This window comes from Panthera uncia, chromosome A2 (assembly GCF_023721935.1).
Source record: "Panthera uncia isolate 11264 chromosome A2, Puncia_PCG_1.0, whole genome shotgun sequence".
NCBI lineage: Eukaryota > Metazoa > Chordata > Mammalia > Carnivora > Felidae > Panthera > Panthera uncia.
Window position 1 is genome coordinate 140,856,003 of NC_064816.1, and position 22,960 is coordinate 140,878,962.

The 22,960-nt window shown below is 43.0% G+C and overlaps 1 protein-coding gene across 1 annotated transcript; it reads right to left on the reverse strand.

The window, feature by feature from the left end:
- Positions 1 to 793: 793 nt before the first annotated feature.
- ZC3HC1 (zinc finger C3HC-type containing 1) lies at positions 794 to 21,116 on the reverse strand. Its single transcript, XM_049641856.1, has 10 exons — positions 20,316 to 21,116; positions 18,696 to 18,807; positions 14,238 to 14,388; positions 13,615 to 13,698; positions 8,087 to 8,214; positions 6,554 to 6,708; positions 5,242 to 5,485; positions 4,217 to 4,429; positions 3,351 to 3,557; positions 794 to 1,223 (listed from the first exon to the last, which is right to left on the reverse strand). The coding sequence occupies exons 1-10, from the start codon at positions 20,459 to 20,461 to the stop codon at positions 1,155 to 1,157; spliced, it is 1,509 nt and encodes a 502-aa protein (XP_049497813.1). The 5' UTR covers positions 20,462 to 21,116; the 3' UTR covers positions 794 to 1,154.
- Between the last annotated feature and the right edge of the window lie 1,844 nt (positions 21,117 to 22,960).

A 22,960-nucleotide genomic window follows, 5' to 3' on the forward strand; every position in this document is an offset into this window, starting at 1 on the left:
GGAAACCGAAGTTTTAGCAGGGGCAGAATATTATGATGTCTTATTTTCTTTAAGATACTGGAGTATAAAAGTGAGTCCTAATTGGTTAAGCGTCTGACTTCAGCTCAGGTCATGATCTCGTGGTTCGTGGGTTCAAGCCTCATGTCGGGCTCTGTGCTGACAGCTCAGAGCCTGGAGCCTGCTTCGGATTCTGTGTCTCCTCCTCATTCTGCCCCTCCCCTGCTCACTCTCTGTCTCTCAAAAATAAACGCTAAAAAATTTTTTTTTAAAAAGTGAGTCATAAAACTACAGTTACTCAAAGAAAATATGACATTTCAGAGAAATGTCTCTTTATCAGTGTCCCTTTATCAGCTTTCACAGTCCCTTTATCAGAGGGCAGTCTTATTTAGACGGGGCAGGTCAGGGTCAATCTTCACCACAGAGACTGATGCTCACCAGCAGCAGTGAAGGAGCCTGGGGTAGTCCCCCTCGGGGGAGCCATGTACCGGAAGGCATGTGGAGGGTGTCTCTCCTGAAGGACCTTCCTCCCTCACCTAGCCTATTGTTGTCAAAGTGAACAGAGAACACGAACAGCCTACCATTCACTGTAACACATCAGGAGACCTCCTGGTGACATAACGAACACTCTCTGGTTCAGAAATACCTCTTTGATGAGAATCACAAGCAAATTTCAGGCTTTGCGGCCAATCTGAAAACGAAAATTTTGATTCTGCCTACTGCTCCCCTGACGTGTGCTCAGTGTCTGCCTTGTTTATAACAGCCCAGAGGCAAGGAGGAACACAACTCGCCGGCAGTAAGAATCCTAACAAGTATTTTATTAACACGTTCTGTCACATTCCTGGGACACAAGAGTCTTCACAACACCAGCCCGTACTGACAGACACCAGAAGAGCTCAAGTGCTCGGTCCTCCATCTAGTTTAACAACCCCGCATTCCCTTAACAGAGCCAGGCTTGGCGTACTTCACCTGTCCAATCCCGGCACGGAAACAGGCTTCCCCTCAGGCAGACGCAGACAGTGACGCTGCCTTTTGCAAAGACGGGGGATCCTTGTGGTTAAACCGGGATGGAGAAATCAGCCGACCAAAAGGGAATTCAGACTCTTGTTTCTCCAAGTCACTCATTCCGCTTCTCTCCAGGAAGGGCTGGAATATCTTCAGGATGAGCATAAGGATTCCCACTGCCGGAATATTCGGAATACCTTCCTTGATTTCTCAGAGAGACTCTATAGGTAGAAAAGCTCATTGTTAGAGATTAAATTCTTTTATAGAGGTGAAAGACGGGTAACGGCGTTAAGGCTTCGTCTATAAATTCCTCCCACAGGGATCTAGGTACATCTAGAATTGAATAAAACCCATTTTATATTTCGTATTACTTTATATTGTATACATAACACACACCTAAAACCAGACTAAAAAGCTGCGTTCTGTCACAAGACTGCTAACACACTCTGAGCCTCTAACACATGGCTCATGTCCTCCCTCCAAGTATCTGCATCTGTCCTCATCTTTGTGAGGCTGACACTCCTGACCTACCATCAGTGCAGTGCACATATCACACCGGTTTCCGAATTGGCCCTGGTTCGTTATTTCTTGTGAACAAAGATTCACATTCATGTGATGCTTCGGTGGGGTTAACAGTATAATTCAAGGCCAAGGAGTAAAATAAATGACTCTTTGGAGCTTAAACTATGACCCTGGCCTTCTCAGCTTCATTTTTAGCCAGCAGAGCTAATAATAGGAAGACTCTCACTGCCACTTGATCATGCCTATGAAGTGATCTGAGATTCTGAGAAATGGTGTTACAGGGAGACAAAACAATTCACTAAAAGATAAAAGTTCTCAGAGAATCAGAACACGCTGATCTCTCAGCCTTTGAGAGGCACAATAAAGAGCACAGGGTCTCAATGAGAACATAAATAATAATCTAGCAGATAATCCATAAAGTTATCTCCAGTTTCTGACATCAGATGACATTTTCACTGTTTTCTCATCCTCTTTGTGGATGAATGTTTCAATAAAATAAAAGTCCCGGGGTGGGAGGTGAGGGTGGGGGGAGTTTGAGCTCTTACTAATGATCGAGGGGAATTTAGTTAATACGGTGACAACGTTAAAAGGAACTTAAGTTGAAAAACAACATAAGCTTTTTTCTAACATGAGGATCCTTTGTGTAGCCTCATTAAGCTCTGAACTTCCCAGTCACAGCAGCTGTGGGAAGGTTAAAAGACAAACCACCAAAAAGGATCTTAAAAGTCCTGGAAACCAGGGTCAATTATGAGGCCAACTTTTCCCACTACAAAAACAAAAAACCCCGTAAAAACCCTGTGGGATTTCTTGTTAGTAAGATAGTGACAGAGGGGAGTCAATAAAAACTTCCAGTACACTATTTCATGAAGATGTAGGCAGAAGAATTTACGTGCAGACATTTGTCTTCAGATAGCTTTATGTATTTTCAAAAGTTTTAAATTAGAAAAACGTAGATTTTCTACCTGCGGGAAAACCTGGAAAGCCTTCATTTGTGTATTTTAAGGGTACAGATGTACATTCTCGGGCTCGCTATCGTTGCCCCCAGTAGAATCCCATGATCCTACTGAACCACGAACCTGGGACCACTTCTTTTAAACGTGTACCGGCAAGTATTATTTTACTTTGTCCTTGGAGGTTACGGAAATCAGGAATTATTCTATTTACACCGTGCTAAGAGGCAAATTTGCCAATGAGCCAGCAAAGGAAAGCGAACCCAGTTTCCGTGATTCCTTAATGCTTACCCTCCTATCACTTCCATCCTTTACACACAGTAAACACGTGACCCGTCTTCTCAGCTGTCATGACGGATTTGCATTTGCCCACATGTGCGGTAGCAGCAATCACTACTGCCGTGGCTTGCTGAGGCTCAGTGCCCAAGTCTGGGGCTGTGGAACAGAGCCAAGTAACGTGCCCACCGTGAGGAATGAAATCGCAATCGTGGGGTCAGGGCACAGTACTCAGACGGCTAAGCTAACTGGCCAGGCTCCAAATGCAAGTGACAGCAACTGATAGAAAAAGCAGCTGTTGTGCAACATGAGGCCGGAACAGCCGCCTCATCATCTAGTTCTGGTTCTGTATTCCTTTTCTACTTTGAATCACTTTAGTTGAGAAGACAAAGAATTTACTAGAATTTGATGGAACGCCAAATGCTAAACTGCAGGAAGACTGAATCAGTTCCACGCCTGTTCTCCAGGACGAACCTGGACTCAGTCTAACCTGACTTAGGAGAGCTGAGGGCAGGCAGGGTGCTAATTATAGGACCAGCCCCTGTTCCTCATCCCGTAAACAGCGAGTGCTGCACACACAGAGGCAACGGCTTATCTCACCATGGAGTCTGTGTCAGCTGGCTGGCTGGACTGCTTGTGGGCCAAGAGGATGTTCAGCACGGCCTTCCAGCCTGGCTCTGCCGCGGCACTGGCATCTGTCTCAGTTCTGCCATCCTCCCTGGTATCCTGGCCAAATGCGACATTCACCCAAGGGCACCAGTCTCTGTGCTGAGAGGTGGGATCAAAGAAGCTTCGGGAAGATGTGTCCTGAGAGGAGGAAAAGAAACAGTGCTGATGAAGGGCAGAGGCCATGTCAATCCAGAGAGGCACTGCTGTGACTTGTCCAGTTCAGAATCTCACAACTGCCCACATTTCCGATTTGATGTCTCCTTTAAACACTGCCTATGTCGGGGCACCTGGGTGGCTCAGCTGGTTAAGCATCTGACTTTGGCTCAGGTCGTGATCTCACGGTTCATGAGTTCAAGCCCCGAATCAGGCTTGCTGCTGTCAGTGCAGAGCCTGCTTGGGATCCTGTCTCCCTCACTCTCTGTCCCTCCCCAGCTCATGCTCTCTCTCAAAATAAATACACTTTAAAAAAAAAATTTGAACACTGCCTATGTAGTGCCCACTCTCTTTCCAAATTCTTTCATTCCCTTTGTGTTAAATCAACAGCACCTGATCGGGTATGTCCTCCCATCCCCCTGCCATCCTCATGTGCTTGAAATAGTTACTACCTCTGCAGAACCATTCCAAAGAACTGAAATGACAAACCTCTTCAAGTTTTTTCCTTTTGGTCACCCAACTATCCCATCTTGAAACTTATTGTCTTCTCACAGCCACAGGACCACACCTGCTTCTCTGTACTACGCGGTGAGGGTCTCGCGTGCTGTCTGCGCTCCATGACCTCTACACGCAGGTGGACTCACCGAGCTGCTGGAAGAGCAGAGGCGAGCCCGTTTGGCTCTCCGGAGAGGGCTCGATGGCACTTCCAGGCCAGTGCCGTCTCCTGTTCCCATGCTTCGGGTCACAGGACGAGTTCTCGTGGTGGGGCTAGCAGCCTCTGGCTCAGGACGGTCAACGGGACTAGAAGAGTCCCAGCTCCGAGTTCGGGAGACGACAGGGCCTGGGCTCCTTTCAGCCTGAAGGAAAGGAGAGGGAAGAGAAGTACACCGACGATGGAAATGACTATGGTCAGAAGACGTATTTCTAGAAGCAGGTGAAAACAAATACTTCACAGTTTAAACTGTGAGAATTTACTTTCTGAACTGTCGACATATCTAAACTCTTCAAAAAATAATCGATTTTTATGCAAAATCATGAATTTAGCTTCTGCGTTGCAACTGGTGAATAAAAACATGCGGTATTTTGATCACTGTGGTCAGAACTAAAGCTTCCCCACCTAAGTTAATCTCCAACTTTTCCACCACAACACTTTTGGCAAGAATGCTTTTTTTTTTTAATGTTCATTTATTTATTTTGAGAAAGTGTGAGAGAGAAAGCACGCATGAGCACGGGGAGAGGCAGAGAAAGAGGAGGAGAGAATCCCAAGCAGGTTCCTCGCTGTCAGAACAGAGCTTGACGTGGGGCTTGGTCTCAAGAACCACTGAGAACATGACCTGAGCCAAAATCAAGAGTCGGAAGCTTAACCAACTGAGACATCCAGGCACCCCAAGAACGCTTGCTTACTTGCTTTATTATTTTAAATGTTTATTTATTTTTGAGGGACAGAGCACGAGCAGGGGAGGGGCAGAGAGAGAGGGAGACACAGAATCGGAAGCAGGCTCCAGGCTCTGAGCTGTCAGCACAGAGCCCGACGCGGGGCTCGAACTCGTGAATCCTGAGATCATGACCTGAGCCGAAGTCAGACGCTCAAGTTGGACCGAGCCACCGAGGCGTCCCCAAGAATGCCGCTTTTAAAAAGGCCACCCCAACAAGCCAAGTAAGTCTATACCTGCTCGGAGCCAGGGGAAAATGTGGCATCCTGACTCCGAGTCATCATCCTCCGAGGAGATTCAGGCACCAGAGGAAAGCGCTCTGCCCGCCCCTCAGGGCCTTGGATGGGGGAGCTGGTCAGGCCAAACGATGCGTCCAGTTCAGTCATGGAAGACTCCATCTGCTGGAAGCCCCAGAGCCCCACCTTCCTCGTACACTGTGAACAGCTTATCAAGGAGAGCTGCATGGGTTCCAGAGAAGAACTAGGTAGGAACAGAAAAGAGAGTTTTCTCAAAAGGTAACACTTCCAAGGGACTAAGTGTAATCATTTGTGAGAATGCTTTATCTCATCAAATAAGTCTCTGGAACAGTCCAGTGGATTGGGAATCATGGCATCTCGAGGCCCCTGTCCTCTGATCTCGGGACCCCAACTCCAGTGTCGTTCACAAAGTTCCTACAGAAAGATCTAATGGTCTTGGTGTCATCTCGAAGGCAAGACTACGTTAAAGCTTATTTTATAAATTTCTTCTGTTCCTTTTAAATGAAAATATCCCCGGGGCACCTGGCTGGTTCAGTCGGAAGAGGATGTAATTTTTGATCTCGGGGTCTTGAGTTCAAGCCCCACAATGGGTGTAGACGCTCAAGTCTACAAGACGCTCAACTTAAAGAAACTTTAGAATAAACAAACAAACAAACCAACCTTAAATTAAATAAAAAATATCCCTTGATCTATCAAAGAATGCATAGTTAAGGTAAATCAAGATTGGTTCAAACAGTTTTTTGTTTTTTTAATATTTTAAGTCGTCTCTATACCTAACAGGGCTGGAACTCATAATCCTGAGATCAAGAGTTGAATGTTCTACCGACTGAGCCAGCCAGGTGTCCCAGTTCCAACAGTGTTCTATCTCAGAGGGAGTCTATGCTAAATTGAGCAGCTGGAATACAAATACCAACATGGAGGCTCAGAGGACTCTGGCTGACGTTTCCTTTGGTGGTTTTTATGAACTCAACTGACTTTTCTTCCTTTCTATAAACAGAAAGGAGCTTCACTGCTCACAGGAGCACAAATTCCCAGCTGGGAAGCGACAGTAAAAAAAAAAAAAAAAAAAAAAAAAAAAAAAACAAAGTTCAGGTGTGTCCAAGAATTCCCGCGTTCTAATTCTGGAACTGTTACTGATTCTTATCATCCCCTCACCACCCTCTTAGGTTTTCCTTGTCTGCTTTTCTGACAGGAAAAACACCACGTGATCTACAAATACTATCAGTGACTGATGTAAACCAGGGTATGACGATGTCAAAGTTCATGTCACCCTGCAAACTCACTGACTGACCTGCATGCCCAGCCGCACAGAGAGAGGACACAGGCAGTGACGTGGACTTGGATGTCTGAGCCTAATTTGCTTACAGCTTTTCTCTCATCCGTTCGGTGATCAAGTTCGTCTTCAAGCAGGTGCAGGAGAAGACTGATCTTGTCTTCTGTCAAGCACTATAAAGGAACCAAGGTTCCTTAAATTAAACGTCCAACCACAAAAATGACATATAATGATGTACTTAGATGGTACAACGCAAAAATCATGAAAGAAGTGCCAAACACGAAGCCAATTCTCTTCATTACGGAAGGCTTACTTCTAGGACAGGGCTAAGGTATTACAAACCTTTCTGAATTGCTCCGGATCTACTGACTGAGAAAGGGAGCAGTTTTCCTAGAACTACTAAATCTTTTCTTAGTACTAATTTGTTTTCAATTTACCGATTGCAGGGGCACATGGGTAGCTCAGTCAGTTGGGCGCCCAAGTCTTGATTTTGGCTCAGGTCATGATTTCACGATTCATGGGACTGAGTTCCCTGTTGGGCTCCAAGCTGACGTGAGGAGCCTGCTTGGGATTCTCTCTCTCCTTTCAGCCCCTCCCCCACCTCGCTCTCTCAAAATAAATAAATTAACTTAAAAAAAATCAATTTACAAGAGTGCCTTGGTGGCTCAGTCCTTTAAGCACCTGACTCTTGATTTCAGCTCAGATCATGATCTGACCGTTGGGGAGATTGGGTTCTGCGCTGACAGTGAGAAGCCTCCTTGGGATTCTCTTTCTCCCCCTCTCTCTGCCCTTCCCCTGCACGTGCACTCTCTCTCCCAAAAAAAGATATTTACTAATTGCGGATTTTCTCTCAAACCTGTACACTTCAAACCAAAATAGGAAAAACAGATTACTATTTATATCTTGACCCGACACTAAATTTACTTCTTGACAAAATGAGAACTTACCAAGGTCTTTATTTTTGTATAAAGAACTGACAGGGTGAACAAAAAAGCTGCCTTGGCTAGGGACAAGGGACATTTATAATAGGCACAGAGGGTAACACTTCAGTTAAAATCCAAATGGCCTCGCAACCTGAGGAAGCAAAATAATAGCTACTATTTCCTACAGTAAAGCTTGTCTCCAGAGTGTGTGCAGGGTGATGAAACAGGACACTAGATAGGGACACTAAAGATAGGGCAGAGCATTTCTAATTTCTACGCACAGGGCAGAAGGGAGTTTGTAACTTCTCCTGGAGTATTTTCTTTGGGAAATGATAAGCAATAAACCATATGAAGTCACATTTCAGTATCTTCTGTTAAATAGTTTAAGTAACAACTCAAGATAAAATTGAATGTATGCCATTTAAAGAATATCTAGAAGTTTCGAGGGAACCATTTACTTAACTGTCAATAGCTGCCCTTCTAGCAGAGACTGAAAAAGTTCAGTTGAGGGGCAAACAACTAGCTCTCTTCACAGCAATCTGAATCCCCTGGTCATTTAAGGAAATGCTTCACGTACAATCGCTAGTGACAACTGAAGGCGGCTTCAGGCTCGCTAAGAAAAACTCACCATAGTTTTCAAGTCCTCTGGCCTCAGGGAAGGAAGCTGAAGGTCCAAGTGACAAAGGCTTTGAAAACGATCTAGGAATTCGCTAACAAGAACAGCAGGCTCATCCAACGGCAACATCCCAAATCGATCTGCGGACAAGGTAAACTGGAAGATCATATTGGTGTAAATGGTGAAAAGTCAAAGACGTGCATGGAACGACAGGGGACAGGTACTGATAAAACTGATCAAGTACTTGAAGATATTAAGAATCACTGACTTTTTTTGACAGAGCTGTGATGTTTTTGTGAATATGTTTAAAAAAGTAGATTTCTCGAGAAAGGTTTCTCAGAAGCAGTCAGGTCTAAGCTGAATTTGAGACCAACAACAGTGTGTAAAAGCGAAGGCCCAAAGGATGGGACAGGTGCGGAGTTTCTCAACAGTTTCACGGGACTGGAACCCAGTGCGCCTGTGGGGAAAGTAGTAGGAGACGGGGTTGAAGTGTAGAGAGTAACTAGACCATGATTTTACTAATGTATGTGAAGAGCAATTACCGAAAAGATTTTTTTAAAGGAGGAAGTGATATTATAGATAATATGCAGTAGTTTAGAGATCCTAAAGGGCCAGCTGGGATGCAAAAAAAAAAAAAATAAATAAGCTTAGCAGACATTAAAGTGACCTAAGGTAATAATCCCTGCAAGATACTGGTGGCATAAAGATGGAGAGAAGGAGCATCAATGTAATAAAACTCTTAATGATCAATGACACTTCATACTGTAAGAAAAATAGGGCATAGTAATATATAGTGTTAAATTGGGATAATGACATCAACTCCTGATGTTAAATAGAAATCTAGCAGTGATGGTTTCACAAGCCCACAAGTATGTCACAACTTACCAAACTGTATACCTAAATATGCACATTTTATGTCAATTATTCCTCAATAAGGCTGTTTAAAAAAAAGGGGGGGGTGGGGGTTCTGGGTGGCTCACTCAGTTGAGGGTCCAAATCTTGATTCTGGCTCAGGTCAACGATCTCACAGCTGTGAGATCGAGCTCCATGTGGGGCTCTGTGCTGGGTCAGACTCTGAGCTGGGCACGGAGCCTGCTTAAGATTCTCTCACTCGCCCTCTGCCCCTGCCCCGCTTGCCCACATATATGCGTGTTCCTGCTCTCTCAAAAAAATAAACAGAAACAGAAAAAAGAAAAGAAAGGGCACCCAGGTGGCTCAGTTAAGCGTCCAACTTTGGCTCAGGTCATGATCTCAGTTTGTGAGTTCGAGCCCCGCATCAGGCTTTGTGCTGACAGTACAGAACCTGCTTTGGATCCTCTGTCTCCCTCTCTCTCTGCTTCTCCCCTGGGTAAACTCTCTCTCTCTCAAAAATAAACATTTAAAAAAAAAAAGGAAGAAAAAAATCTCTTTTCCAGTTTTATTACTAAGAGGTACAGGGGCACCTGGGTGGCTCAGTTGGTTGAGCGTCTGACTCTCGATTTTGGCTCAGGTCGTGATTTCACGGTTCATGAGTTCAAGCTCCACGTCGGGCTGTGTGCTGACAGTGCAGAGCCTGCGTGGGATTTTCTCTCTCCCCCCCCCACCCTCTGTCAAAATAAATAATAAAAACTTAAAAAAAAAAGAGAGAGATACAAAAGTAGTTAACAATAGCACTTTTGTCTGCCATTTATTGTATCATTAACAACCAGATTTTGGTCTCTAATATTATTAAATATTATCAAACTACTTAAACCTGTTGCAAGTAACCAAATATGTCAAAAATATATGCCATCAATTTAAAAAGATGTATCATTTTACAAGGAATGTCTGATTATAAAAAACTAAGGTCAACAAAAAAGGTATGGACTTTACAAAATCAAGTGAGGTTTAACAATAAAAATAAAACATGTTCTGATGACCAGTGGCTCACGTTTGACAAAACTTAGGAGAAAAAAACAGATCCCAATGTCCTTCTGATCACCTTCCAATTTAGGGTTTGGTCTGATTCCGACAATTCTAAGAAAATACTAGTAAAAATTGATGAAGGCAAAAGAGCAAACAGAAGAAATTAAACCCATCATGTAAATGTTTTAACATGAATTAAAATATGTTTCATAACTAACATATGTGAGCATTTGGTCTACTTCAGTGTTTGATATGTTCAAAATAATCAGTCTAGTAAATTAGTAATTATAATTATTATAATTTGAAATGTTTAAAGGGATTTAGTTTTGTTTGTAAATACTGGTAAATGTTAGAAAAAATTACCTACAAAACTGTATTTATTAGATATGCTTAATAAATAAAAGCACTAAAAGTACAGATAGTTGTCGGTGTTCCTTTCTTCACACTAAAGTCTCTTGAATGTGAAAGAACCAAACCAAGGGATGATGTAACTGAAAGGTCACATTTCAGATTTGGGAGGTAGGATGGATAGGACCAGGTGGTGACAACAGGGAAGAGCATCTAAGGTGACTTCCAGGTTTCTGGCTAGGACAACTGGTGGGGGGGGGGGGGGGGCGGTGTCAGTACCATTTACCAAGATGGAGAACATAGAAGATGAGAAGCAAGTTCTAGGTATAAAATGAAGCATTCAGTTTTGTATATGTTGAATTCCAGGTCTGTGCAGCAGATATTACATGGAAATGTTTAGAAGGCAGCTGGAAGTGAGTCAAGCTCAAAAGAGAGGTCTGGATAGGAGTTAGAGGTATGCAAGTAGGTGGCAGCTGAAGTTATGAATAGGACCAAGAAAGCTGAGTGTGTAGTACCAAGAGGCAGGAGCCACCAGCAGGGTCCTGGGCGGATCCTAGAAACCTGGACAGGGCACACGGAGAGACGACTCACATCCTCAAGGAGCGAATGTGGTTGTACTATCCAGAGAAATAGCTGGGCCAACAGCAGAAACTTCCGTTACCATGACCTTCACTTTACAATGTTATTTCTTGGGTCACCTGAGTGGTCAGTTGGTTAAGCGACCGACTGCGGCTCAGGTCATGATCTCGCAGTTTGTGAGTTCGAGCCCCACATCGGGCTCTGTGCTGACAGCTCAGAGCCTGGAGCCTACTTCGGATTCTGTGTCTCCCCCTCTCTCTATCCCTCCCCTGCTCATGCTCTGTGTCTCTCCATCTCTCAGTAACAAATAAATGTTAAAAAAAAATTTTTTTTTAAATGTTATTTCTTGGGGTGCCTGGGTGGCTCAGCTGGTTGAGCGTCCGACTTCGCCTCAGGTCACGATCTCCCGGTTCATGGGTTCAAACCCCACGTCGGGCTCTGTGCTGGCAGCTCAGAGTCTGAAGCCTGCTTCGTATTCTGTGTCTCCTTCTCTCTCTGCCCCTCCCCTGCTCATGCTCTGTCTGTCTTTGTCTCTCAACAATAAATAAATGTTTTTTTAAAAAAAAAAAACCTGTTATTTCTCGGGGCACCTGGGTGGCTCAGTCGGTTAAGCATCTTACTCTTCCTTTCGGCTCAGGTCACAGTCTCACAGTCTGTGGGTTCAAGCCCTGCATCAGGAGCGGAGCCTGCTTGGGAATCTCCCTGCCCCTCCCCTGCTCACTCGCTCTCTCAAAATAAATAAAAACCTAAAAAATTAAAAAAAAATCATTTCCTAATAGTCCCTTTCTATCACCTGTTCATCTATCAGTAGATGGCACTCTATGAACATTTTCAATCTATTTTTTTTTTCCTTCTTAATGGTTATTCATGGAATATTCCCAGGTGTCAGTGACCCTGGAATTAGCCTGAGTTGTCCTACTGAAGTAATAAAAAGTATACCTACTTTTTGGCACTAATGTCTGGTCAAGCATTAAGTTTTGCACCTGGTCTTGGTGAGCCCTCCAGAAGGCTCTGCTGTAGAAGTTACTCACTCAGCAGGAATATGCCCATGTGACCAGTAAAATATTTAAAACTCCCACTTGTGACTACATTTTGGGCTCCCTCATTCTGAAGCATTTTGTGGATACAACACTTAAGAGTCTTTAAGATTCCAAGATACTATTGGGGCACCTGGCTGGCTCAGCTGGTAGAATACACGGCTCTTGATCACAGGGTCATGAGTTCAAGCCCCACATTGGGCATGGAACCTACTTAAAAAAAAAAAAAAAAAAGAGTATAGATACAATTAAAAAGAAAAAGAACTAAAATAACTTTAAAAGACATGGAAATATTGGGATGCCTGGGTGTCTGAGTAGGTTGAGCATCTGACTTCGGCTCAGGTCATGATCCCCGGTTTGTGAGTTTGAGCCCTGTGTCAGGCTCTGAGCTAAGAGCTCGGAGTCTAGAGCCTACTTCGGATTCTGTGCCTCCCTCTCTTTCTCTGTCCCCCCCACCTTGCTTGTGCTCTGCCTCTGTCTCAAAAATAAATAAACGTTAAAAAAAATTGAATTAAAAAAATATGAAAATGTTAGCAACTGCATCACCTTAATATTTTTCACAAAACAACTTTTAAATCAAGATCCTAAGACGAGTAACAAAGGAGCTATCATATATTTTATAAGGCAGGGCATTCTAGAGTATGAGGCTTCATAAAATTCCTGTCTCTTTGCCTAAGTATGAATTTTGGAACCATAAAGTAAACATATCCTGTTGTTAGTCTCCCAGAATACATAGTCAGATTCACTCTAAAGTAGCTTAGTTTTTTAAAAAAGTAATGATTAAAGTCAATAACTCAAGTGAAGACAATCACAAATTCACCAGATTCAAGAGAGGGCGCCTTGCCAAGGCCCTTAGAGAGGCGGTCTTTGGCTTCAATGCTGTTGTTTATATTGTGTCACTTCACTGGGACAAATTATACATTTGTAATCACTCTCATCTGGCTTCCAGTGAGTTGGTTTTAGGAACCGAACCCCAACTCCATTTAACTGCCACGGTTAGCGCACCAAAGGAAGCCTGGGGAGAACATGGGACTGCTTGCTATGGGGGGCAAAGCAGAGAGTCTGAAAGCAGATAAAACCACAGTTTTGCCTCCTCACCAGTTGGTTTTAAGATTTCTGATTCTGGGTGCCGGGGTGGCTCAGTTAGTTGAGTGACTGACTCTTGACTTCAGCTTGGGTCATGATCCCAGGTTCGTGGGATCGAGCCCCGTGTCAGGCTCTACATTGAGCCTCTTTTTTTTTTTAAATTCTCTCTCTCTCTCTCTCTCTCTCTCTCTCTTTCTCTCCCTCTCTCCCTCCCTCCCTCCCTCCACCCCTCTCCCTTACTTGCATGTGTGCGCTCTCAAATTAGAAAATAAAATAATAAAACAAACAAAAATAAAAACGTTAGGAAAAAAAGATCTCTGATTCTGTTTCCTCACTTAAAAAACTGTGTTGGTAATCTACCTCCCACAGCCCCTGTGAGAATTAAATGGGATAATGTATGCATGGCTAAGCTGCTGTCATGTCAAATGCCCTTAATAAAGTTAAGTAATAACCTAACAAGTAAATGAATGTAAATTCTTCTTTAAAAGCCCAAATAGAAAGGAAAAAATGAAACTCCAAAGACTAGATTTTCACAAAGAAACAGACAATATTAGAAATGCAACAACCAAGAAGGGATGGTCAATGGGAAATCTTGGAAATAAGTACCTGGGGAGGGGCTGTCTGGCCAGAAACAGAACTTCTCATGGGCGGTGCACAAGGCTTTCTTCAGCTCAGCACATCGGTCCTTATCTGAAACCCATACAGGCAGCAGTGCCTTAGAAAACACTATATGGATTCAAAATCTAATGACTAAGAACCTTTAAGAGTGTGGATAGAATTAAAAATAAAAATGACTAAGATAATTTTAGAAGATATGAAAATACCAGCAACTGCATCATCTTAATAATTTTCAGAAAACAAGTTCTAAATCAAGATCCTAAGGTCAGTAACAGTATTATGTATCTTATAAGGCAGGGCATTCTAAAGCACAAGGCTTCATAGAAGTGCTTTGTCTCTTTGCCTAAGTATAAATTTTGAAACCATGAAGTAAATATACTCTGCTGTTAGTTTCCCAGAATACAGAAAGTCAGGTTCACTCTAAAGTAGCTTAGTTTTAAAACACAGTAGTAACTGAAGCTAATGATTAGGACAGAGACAATCACAGATTCGCCTTGCTATATGTAACAGTACACATTCTTTGATCAAACACAAGTGACTGGTCTTCTTAGAAAACCAGTCTAATATATCTTTGAAAATGGAGGAAAACGTAATTTGTACTTTATACTTACATCTGTCAAAATCAAAAGCTGGTTGTAAACTGGCACAGAGAAAAGCCTGACAGCTGGAACACTTGAGCATATCACATTCAACTGTGACCCAGCCGTACTTTGCACAGACAAGTGGAGACAGCTCAGAGGGCTTACCTGCCCATTTCAGAGAGTATTCATGTTAAGAAAAACAATGCTGCAAGTATATTAAGATGAGTAAGTCAGAAATGAAAACTTTAACTCATTCTTTACATATATAGGAATAAACACGTTAGATTAAGAGGAAAAGCAAGTAAGGAAAGTTTGGAAAACTAATTTTTACTTTTTTATTTTTTATTATTTTGAGAGAGAGAGAGAGAGAGAGAGAGAGAGAGAATCCCAAGCAGGCTCCATGCTCAGTACAGAGGCTGACATGGGGCTCGATTCCAAAACCTGGGATCATGATCTGAGCCGAAATCAAGAGTTGGATGCTCAACCGACTGAACCATCCAGGCACCCTGAAAAACTATTTTTAAAGCACAGGCAGGGCGCCTGGGTGGCTCAGTTGGTTAAGCCTCTGACTTCAGCGCAGGTCATGACCTCATGGCTCATGGATTCATGCCTCACGTCGGGCTCTGAGCTGACAGCTTAGAGCCTGGAGCCTGCTTCAGATTCTGTGTCTCCCTCTCTCTCTCTCTGCCCCTCCCCTGCTTGTGCTTTGTCTCTCAAAAATAAATAAATGTTAAAAAAAAATTTTTTTTAAAGCACAGGCACATACTTCACAGAACAATGGAAGTCATTTGAGTAATAACCAGAGGGAAAAAAATTTTGAACTTTTCCTCTACAAAGCCCTATGTATTCTACATGTTTAAAATGTTGATGCTGGGACGCCTGGGTGGTTCAGTCAGTTAAGCGGCCGACTTCGGTTCAGGCCATGATCTCGCGGTCCGTGAGTTCGAGCCCTGCGTCGGGCTCTGTGCTGACAGCTCAGAGCCTGGAGCCTGCTTCAGATTCTGTGTCTCCCTCTCTCTGACCCTCCCCTGTTCATGCTCTGTCTCTCCCTGTCTCAAAAATAAATAAACGTTAAAAAAAAAAAAATTAAAAATAAATAAATAAATAAATAAAATGTTGACGTTATTAATGGTTGTGGGGTGGAATACAGAAGCCATTCCCTTTCACTTATTGTGAAATACTAGAGATTTAAAAACACTTGTAAAAGTACAGGGATAGGCCTCAGCAATAAGGATGGTAAAAGTCAAACAAGCAGAAATATTTTCTGCCACTCATCTATGCTCTTTTATTGTGCCATGTTTGCTTTTACATTCTAAAGAATAGTCAGCAAAATTAATAATAATAATATTCCTCATTATTTCCCCTGCCCAAAATTTGATTATTATGAACTAATGTGTGCACGTAGTCTATGTGTGTTAAACAGGCTGAGAGTACCCAGAGCATCTAGAAGCATGCGCTTGGGAAAATGTCCTAAAACATTTATTGATCTTTAAAACTCAATACTCAACATTTTACCTAAAGAGCTCTATTTTACAGAGCACACACACACCAACACACACACAACACATGAAAGAAGATGCAGGAAAGTTCTATATTTTTATAAGGGATACAGGAATTTGAAAACATTCTAATATTAGCAAAAGAAGGACTGAAGCCTAGAAAACAGAATTTAGATACAGATGTTAAAGGAGGTGGCATCACCTAAAATAAAAGTAACAGAATTACTTAACTGGCTAAGTGAAAGAAATGATTATCATACCCAAAGCGGTGGTCAATTTATATCCAATGAAAACAAAAAAGAACAAAGGACAAGGTTCCTTTGCAGAAAATGAGGAATTAGTCCAAGGCACGGCAGTAGATGATTAAAATACCTTCCTCTTCCTGAGAAATTTAGTCCTAGAGCCATCAGGTGGTGAGCAAGGAGAACAGCCAGGAGGGTGAGGGAGGCAGTTCAGCACAGGGTGTCAGAACCCAAGTTGGGTAAAGAGGCGCTGCACCTTGAGGTGTTGGGAGTCAAGTGGAGTGTAAAGAGAATCTCTAAGGGCCCCCACTCACCAAATCAGGGATAACTGTAATATCAAAACATATAATGATAGTAACAGATTAAAATCCACTGAAAAAGCAGCCCATGCTGCTACAAATAAATTATATAAAGTTTGATGAGGAACGGGATATTTGCGTATTTTCAAAGCACCTCTGCACAAAACACTTTTTTTTAATGTTTGTTTATTTTTGAGAGCTAGAGAGAGACAGAGAGAGAAAGAGCCAGAGCAGGGTAGCGGCAGAGAGAGAGGGAGACAGAATCTGAATCATGCTCTAGGATCCCAGCTGTCAGCACAGGGCCCAACTCGGGGCTTGAACACACGAACTGCGAGATTATGACCTGAGCCTCGGAGGTACCCCGCCCCCCCGCCCTCACCCCACTTTTTAATTACAAAAGAAGTGTTACAATGGAAAAGACGGGCAAAGATGGGCAGACACTCCCTAATCAAGTGATCAAAGTGATTATCACCAGGAAAGGGATAAATCAAATTCATGTGCCACCTGACAGGATACAGTGAGAACACAGCACCATTCTGTGATATTCCTAAGCTACTTGAATCTAACTATAAGGAAACATCAGATGGATGTGAATGGAGGTACTCTCTACAAAACTACTGGCCTGTAATCTTCAAAAGTATCACGATCATGAAATTCAAGGAAAAACAAGAATCTCAACTGGATCCTTTCACTATAAAGAATATTATTAGGGGGTACTCGGGTAGCTTAATTAGTTGAGCATCCGACTCTTGATTCTGGTTCAGGTCATGATCTCATAGTTCGTGAGTTTGAGCCCCACATTGGGCTCTGTGCTGACAGCAAAGCACAGAGCCTGCTTGGGACTCTCTCTCCCTCTCTCTCTCTCTCTGCCTCTCCCCTGCTCACTTTCTTTCTCTCTCTCTCAAAATATTTAAACCTAAAAAGAAAAAAAAAAGAATATTATTACAACAACTGATGAAATGACTGGGGTCTGAGGGTTGGATGGCAGTAATTTATTATGTGAAATTTCCTGATTTTGATGGCTGCATTGCAGTTACGTAGGGAAAAAAGTCCTGGTGTGTAGGAAATATCTGGGGGTAATGAGGTATCACTTTGGCAACTTACTTAAAGGTAGCTTAGAAAGGAAGTTCTTTGTAACCTGTGCGACCTTTCTGCAAGTCTATAATCATTTTATGTTTTTAAAAAATCACTCTAGTGAATAGAAAAGGGCACAAGTGATGGGATGCCACCTGTGAGATTAGGTTACAAAAAGAGCTTAGCTTCTGTCTTTGCTCTCTTTCACTTGCACACTCCGATGGAAGCCAGCTGCCACGTTTTGTGAACTGTCCCTGTCAACAGGCCCACGCTGCAAGGTGCACAGGGAGGTCTCTACCCGAGAGCCACTATAGAGCTGAAGCCCTCAATCCAGTAGCACGTGGGTGAGCTTCGAAACGCATCTTTTCCTAGCGGAGCCTGGAGATGACTGCAGCCTGTGAGGAACCCTGAGCCACAGGACCCAAGTAAGCCATGCCCAGATTCCTGACCCACAGGAATTGTGACAAAAAATGTGGGTTTTTTTTTTTTAATGTTTATTTATTTTTGAGAGAGGGTGAGTGAGCGGGAAAGTGGCAGAGAGGGAGGGAGGCAGAGGATCCAAAGCTGGCTCTGTGCTGACAGCAGGGAGCCCAATGGGGGGGGCCTCAAACTCATGAATCATGAGATCATGACCTAACCTGAAGTCGGACGCTTAACCTACTGAGCCACCCAGGCACGCCCCATGTTTGTTGTTTTCAGCCACTAAGTTTTAGTGTAATTTGCTATACAACAGATAACTAATATATAGGGGAAAATCCAGAAAGAGACAGGAAGTGTAGTATACATAGCCTCATGCTATAATCCTGGCTCTGCCATTAGGTAGCAGGCTGACCATAGGCAAGTCACATTACCTACCTGAAACTGTTTCCTCTTCTGTAAATGAGTATAATAATGATACCTATTTTCACGGGTTTAAGGTGAAGACTGAATGTGATAATGTACATGAAAACACACCACATACAAATGTTAGTTACTATTCCTTTTCCTCTCAAGCTCTTAGTGTTTTCTTCTGTAAAAAGAAAAGGTCAGAGGCACCTGAGTGGCTAAGTTGGTTGAGCATTTGCCTCTTGATTTCGGCTCAGGTCATAATCTCAAGGTTCGAGAGTTGGAGCCCCATATGGGGCTTGGGGTTCTGCTTGGGGTTCTCTCTCTCTCTCTCTCTCTCTCTCAAAATAATTAATTAACAAAACAACAAAAAGCAAAGGCCAGATCATCTCAAATATCCCTTTGAGGAATAACATTTTATGATGCTAATTTTCCTATAAAATATCTTACCAAGTTTAATTCTTAAATTTACAACATCAGAATAAGTGCTGTTATTCCTCGTTCCAGGAGCAGAAAGTGCAACTCACATGAACTAATAAAGAAGGATATAGAAAATGTTTCCACCCTGCTAAAGAAGGCTTCTTTGCTTGTAGATTCCAATGGCGGCTGTTCCGCTTGGGGTGACCCATTAACTGACTGGAATGTGGCAGAGGTGTCCTTCCTAAAATAAAGGAGCAGAACTCTCAGAAATCTTTCACAGCATCACTCTCCCTAAACATTTTGCATCTCGCTTCTCGGCACATCACAGCGTCCATCACGCCACGCTGGATTTTAACCTTTCTAAAAATCATTTCAGTAATGTCATTCCTCTGCTTAAAATTATTAATTAGCTTCACAATAATTATTAAATAGAATCCAAATTCGTCAGTCTGGCATTCAAATTTCTTTACTGTTCGTTCATATCTAAGTTTCAAGTAATTTCTACCTCCACGGTGCTCCACTAATCCTATACCGGAGAACTTCTAGCTCACTTACTGCTCTCCAACAGTATTTCACACAACTTTAGTAAACACAAAATGAGACTCAAAGCTTCTATGCATTACAAATTTGAGCCACCTTACAAATTGAACTCCTTTAAACACAGAGAAAAAGAATTTTGATAGCTTTCTACCTGAGTCGACCATTGATACCCACTCTCCCAAAACAGAGTTTCAGAATTCAAATCAAAGTAAAGATCTTTGGGCAATTTCATGAAAAAAATTCAGGGAGGAAAAAACCCAACAATACAATTATCTATTTTTAGTGAAAGGCATTTCAACAGCACCTGGAAGGGGTAGAGGGAGGAATCCTTGAGGACAAAAATCATCTTAATAAAAACAGGATGACAGCAGCTATTATAACTCGAAAGATATAAACTCATTCTAGGAATCTTTCTCAGAGAGCCAGCCTCAGGGAGGTGCGGTTCTTGAAAGAAATTCAGAGGATCCATAAACTTGGATGAGAAAAAAGTGATGTTTATTTTATTAACCTCTAGCTGAAATTCAGCACGTCCTTCAAATACGAATGAAGGTACTAAAAAAACCCTCACAAAACATAGTAGCATCAGCAGTACTTATGAATTTGTCACCAGTGGAAATCGCAGGCATTTTGTCACATTACGGTTGTTCAACATGTTGTGAAATACCACTTATGCCCATGATTACTTCAAAATTATGGTAAATAATAGACTTATTACTAGAGATTACTTAACTTTCCAGTAATGAGGCATGTTACTGCACTTTTTTTCTTTTACTACCTTGATAACCGCATTCTAAAGTAATTGGTCCCCTTTATGTTCCTATGCACTTTATTTTATGCATTTAAAAATATTCTGAAAAGGAATTCATAAGCTTTGCCAGGCTGCCAAAGGTGTCTAAGGCTCAAAAAAGATTAAGAAACCCCACTAACAGATGTCAGATGCATATTCAGTTAGCAGTCCTCTTTTTTTTTCCCTTCCGCCCCCAACCCGTTTTATAGCATTGCCGCCCGTGGTGCTGAAAGCAGTACATCCCGAGACTAAAACCGAGTAAACGTAGTAAACCCGGTCTCTTTCAGATCCCGGGACGTTGCCAACCCTACAGACAAAAGTGCCGACCCAGAGGATTCCCTCCACCCCCCGCCCCGGGCCCGCGTTCCCCAAACCCTCTCCAATCCGCCGGCGCCGGACCCAGGATGGACTCGTGAACTCACGCTTCGGCGCCTCCTTCTTCTGGAGCAATCCCCTCATCTATCAGCTGCCTGACTTTTTGGGGCGTCCCTTCTGGGGAGCGAATAACCGCACCCCAATTCTTTTCAACCCCCGCGACAAACGCCTGCCCCTCACTGGGCGCCGCCATCTTGGTCCGTTGCCGACTTGCTTCCCCGCGGGCTTGAAGGCTCAGGAACTTCCGTTCTGCGCGGTTAAGATCCTCCTCTGGAGGCGCGGTCCGGCGCGTTTGCCCACGCAACTCGCAGAATCTGACCGCGGGGCCCACCCCTTCGTGGCCATCTTAGAACGAGGTAAACCCTCATTACAGAACGAGGTAAACCGCCTTGGGAGCTCCTAGTGTTTAAGCCTAGGTTGAGGCTTATGATGTGGGGTGTTTGGAGCGGTGTTTCTGCAAATTCGACAGGGATGGGGGGCCAGGTTGAGTCTTAAATTAATTAACTGATAGGGCCTTCCTGAGTTACGTGTTTTTACAAGGGAAGAAATGGCGACCGTTTCTTGAGAGTAAAGCATTTCGAACTTTTCTTAGAAACCGAGTTACAGTGGGTTTCTAAGAGAGAGAGAGCGAGCGTCTGTGGCATTGGCACTGAACACCCTCCCTCCTTTGTCTAACAAGTATTTATTGAGTGTGCCCTACTGACGCCGTCCTAGGCGTTGTCAGTGACGACAGCGAACAAAGGAGACAGGTGTTAGTGAAGTTAGACATTCAACAAATACGTTTTCCTGTAGTTTTGAGATTATGATTAGAAATGCTCCGAAGACGTACTAAGTACTAGGGACCCAATTTAGTCTGTAAATTGTCCCGGGACAATCAGGTGCTGGAGCTAAAATAGATGTGATTGGGGGAAAGAGATCAGATTGGAGGGAGTTTGTCTCATCCGATCAACTGGCAAAAAAGACTTGTGACTGAGCAATAGGCCGAGATGAAAAGTGGGACCACCTTTAGCATAGGGTCGTGGAGGCAGTGTTGCACCACCGAGGGCCCCCTTTAGGAATAAAGAACTAAATCTCATAGCTCCTGGGAGTACCACCAGCAGGAAGCCCTTCCCTTAGCTGTCAGTTCCTGGAAGAGTTACTTGAATGAAAAGAGCCATTTGCCTTCCCCAGGGAATCCTGCATCCAGGGACTAATCAAGAAGGGGATATAAAAGGCCCAGCATCCTTGTCCCAACTCAGGACAATGCTAAAGGGCCATCCAGCTTTGGAGTTTCCTGTGGGGTCCCCTGGGGCCAACCTTGAGACATCATGGCAGTCCAGCTTCTTCCCTACCTTATCCTGCTTCCTTCCCCTCCTTTCCATGGTGTTGATCCCAAACCCTCTGGCATGCTAATCTCACTCTCAGGGTCAGTTTATCCACTTTATTTATCCCAGGGAAGCAGACAGTTCTGCTGATAGCTCCAGCTGTCAGACTGTCTTTATTGTATGTGTGGGGTGTTGTTTATTTATTTATATTTTAGTAATCTCTATACCCAACATGGGGCTTGAACTCACAACCCCCAGATCAAGAGTCACATGCTCTTCTGACTGAGCCAGCCAGGCACCCCCGTGTGTGTGTGTGGTTTTTTTAATGTGAGAATATACAAACATGTATGTAAGCTTTTTATGCCGTGTTGGACCTCTTGAGAATGAGTCAAATATACTATGTTTGCTAAGTACAATTCTTTCATAAAGTACAAAGGTGTGTCCAACAGCAAGATTGACGTTTTCAGTGAAAATTTAAATCTATAAAACATGACTAAGTTCTTAAGTGGGTATACATTTGTCAAACATTTTTTATTTCTTATGGGCTACTTTTTATTGATATGTAACTTCATAACATAACATGGTTTTTAGTATACTCACAGAGGTGTGCAACCATCACCACCATCTAATTCCAGAACATTTCATCACTCCGTGAAGGATCCTTGTACTCATTAGCAGTTATTCCCTATTTCTCCCTTCCCCCAGCCCCGGGTAACCACTAATCTATTTTTTTTTTTTTTTGGTCATTATGGATTTGCTTTCGCTGGGCATTTCATATAAATGGAGTCATACAATATGTATTTCAGAGATTTTATTTTTAAGTGATCTCTACACCCAACGTGGGCCTCAAACCTACAATGCCAAGATCAAGAGTTGCACGCTCCACCGGATGAGTCAGGCAGGTGCCCCAATATGTGGCTTTTCGTATAATGTCTTCAAGGTTCATTCATGCTGCAGTTTTTTTTTAATGACTGGATAATATTCCATTGTACGGATGGATGCCTTATTTTGTTTTTCCGTTACCCGTTGGTGGACGTTTGCGTCGTTTACATTTTTTGACTGTTACGAATAATGCTGTTGTAGATGTTTGTGTACCAGTTTTTGTGTGGACATAGGTTTTCATTTCTCTAGGGTATATATCAAGGAGTAAAACTTGAGTCAGCTGGTAACTCTAACATTTTGGAAACTCTTAAACTTTTCCAAGGTGGCTGTACCCTTTGACAATCCCATTAGCAGTGTATGAGGGTTCTAATCTCTGCACATTCCTCTCAACACTTATTGTCTATCTTTTTTATGTTAGCTGACCTAGGTAATGTGACGTGCCATCTTTTGTGCTCTTGATTTGCATTTCCTTAACCATAGTGGTGAGCATCTTTAAAAAAATTTTT